General features: G+C 44.9%; 1 protein-coding gene across 1 annotated transcript in view; it reads right to left on the reverse strand.

Moving 5' to 3' along the window:
- Window positions 1-2,238, reverse strand: part of slc9a5 (solute carrier family 9 member A5) — a 38,319-nt gene extending 36,081 nt beyond the window's left edge. The window contains exon 1 of the mRNA XM_079665955.1: window positions 1,830-2,238. Coding sequence (XP_079522081.1) covers window positions 1,830-2,148 — 319 coding nt within the window. The 5' untranslated portion in view covers window positions 2,149-2,238. The remainder of the gene's footprint in view (window positions 1-1,829) is intronic.
- Window positions 2,239-2,500: the final 262 nt, after the last annotated feature.

The following is a 2,500-nucleotide window of genomic DNA, read 5'->3' on the forward strand; positions in this document are numbered from 1 at the left end:
GTATTGAAACTAAGAACACCATGTGGTAAACTGTAGGCTACAGCTAGTATAACAACACATTAGTTGTATTTCCTTTAACTGGTGGATTATGGATATATAGTTGCTGATCGAAAGCTGGGACACAAACCACCAAATACAAAAACATAATTCAGATCCAGTCGTCATGACTCCACTCCGGAGGGATCCCCCAATCATTTCTTAGTTTCTCATCAAGGGGGGGGGGGGGGGTCTCCTGTCCCCGGTACAAACACACTGCTTGAGGAAGACTATGTGTATTCTTTTTGTCATTAACCTTTTTCGGACCACTTATTTATTTATGTTGGTGACGATCCGACCTCCATGCTGCTACTCTGGTTCAAACTGCATCCACCAAACAATATGATTTATCTCCACCTCCCCAAAAGAACCAGAACCTGACACGGTGGGAGATGTTTGAGCTGTTCTGTCCTCATTTCCTGCGATCTTCTCCATGCAGTCAGTCAAAATGAATGAATGGACGTTTCTTTGACTATTTATAGGCAAACATGGGCGTTACGTGAAGCCCCCAAAAGCTGCACCGCATTTGGAGTCGATTGTGATTTATAAAGGGAAACCGGCGTAGGAAGTGCCGTACACACTCCCCTCGCCGGTACGCAATGTTTGGTGAATCGGAAAGTGGCGGAAAATGTATGGACCTATTTTTCGTAAGCAACCTTCCCACGTCAATCCTACGCACGGCGTTATACATGAGGCCCCTGAACAGTGAGTATGAACTGCTGCCATCTAATCGGAGACACAGGGTCCCACGATTCAATAAAGTCAGACTGAAGCATCCTTTGTGCATCAGTCAATCCTCACAGTAAATACAGAGCTGATCCCAGATCAGATCCACGCTGAAGGCTCTTGAGCAGCTCTTCTCTCACTGATTGTGCTGTTATGTTACATTTTTGTTGTTTGTGTTTCATGTATTGTGTCTGGATACTTGTCTGTTGATGTTGGACATGGAGCTGCTGTGACGCAAGTCAAATTTCAGACTTGATCTGACAAATAAAGTATTATCGTATCGTATAATGTAGTGTAACGCATCGTAACGTATATCAATGTAATCTAACACATAGTAACGCATCGTAACGTATATCAATGTAATCTAACACATGGTAACGCACCGTGACGTATAGTAATGTAATGTAACGCATATCAATGCGATGTAACGCATAGTAACGTATAGTAACGTATGGCAATGTAAGTAACATGCTGTAACATATAGTAACGTTATGTAGCGTAGTATAACGTATAGTGTAGACTTTACTGAACTTCTGCTACCCAATAGTTAATACATTATTAAAATAATAACGTTTTTTCTCTTGATTGATTAAAATTGTATTATTTTATTTTTATATTGCAATATAATCGTAAGACACAACCACAAACTGTATACATATATTTACATATTTACTGCCAATTATTTAATAGTATTTTTTGCAAGTTATAAACCTAGTGATTCAAATACAGAAAAGATAAATAATAAAATAAACTTCAACTTAATATATAAGATTCTCTTTTCAAACACACACACATGTATAGCCTACATGTGAATATTAATATGTGCTTATAAACATGTCTGTATGCAGTAAATAGTCCTATACATTTATAAAAGGTGAATTTATCATTTACTTATTTGAGTAAAGTTCAAAAATAAAGGACACACACACACACACACACACACACACACACACACACACACACACACACACACACACACACACACACACACACACACACACACACACACACACACACACACACACACACACACACACACACACACACACACACACACACACACTCACGGATCTTGGCCACGCTGGCCACCAGCAGCCAGCAGGCGATGATGTACGGAGTCTGGACGTAGCTCCACTCCCACTGTACCACCCGGAACCCCCCGCCGTGATGAGACTCCTCCTCCCCGGCCTCCTGGTCCCCGGGCCCGGCCTCAGGATCCACCGCGGACCGGGACAGCGCCACCGGAGCCCCGCGCTCCTCCAAGCCCGGCCCGCGGAGCACCGGGAGCACCGGGGGAACCAGCGGGGCGCCGGGCACATTCTCCCCGCGAGGGTCGGCCTCAGAGCCGGGCAGCAGCAGCAGCAGCATCAGCCCGAGCAGCAGCATCTTCCTCCGGAGCTCAGCTTGCAGACATCCACCTTTATACACGGAGCACCAGAGAGGACACACACTCTCACACACACACACACACACCGGTCAGAGCAGCAGCAGGAGGAGGAGGAGAAGGAGGAGGAGGAGGAGGAGGAGGAGGAGGAGGAGGAGGAGGACATGTGACCTGCTTTAAAGAGACGGACACACTGCAGGTGTAACACTGGTGTTACACCTGCAGTGTTATTGTCCTGGGACAATAACACTATACACCGATGAGAGTACTAACAGAATACTACATTAAAATAAACAGTAATACTTCGTCCACTACTGCCCTCTGACGTCAGACTCCTGTAATGACACCTCTGAC

This window comes from Notothenia rossii (genome assembly GCF_949606895.1).
Source record: "Notothenia rossii genome assembly, chromosome: 2".
Taxonomy (NCBI): Eukaryota; Metazoa; Chordata; class Actinopteri; order Perciformes; family Nototheniidae; genus Notothenia; species Notothenia rossii.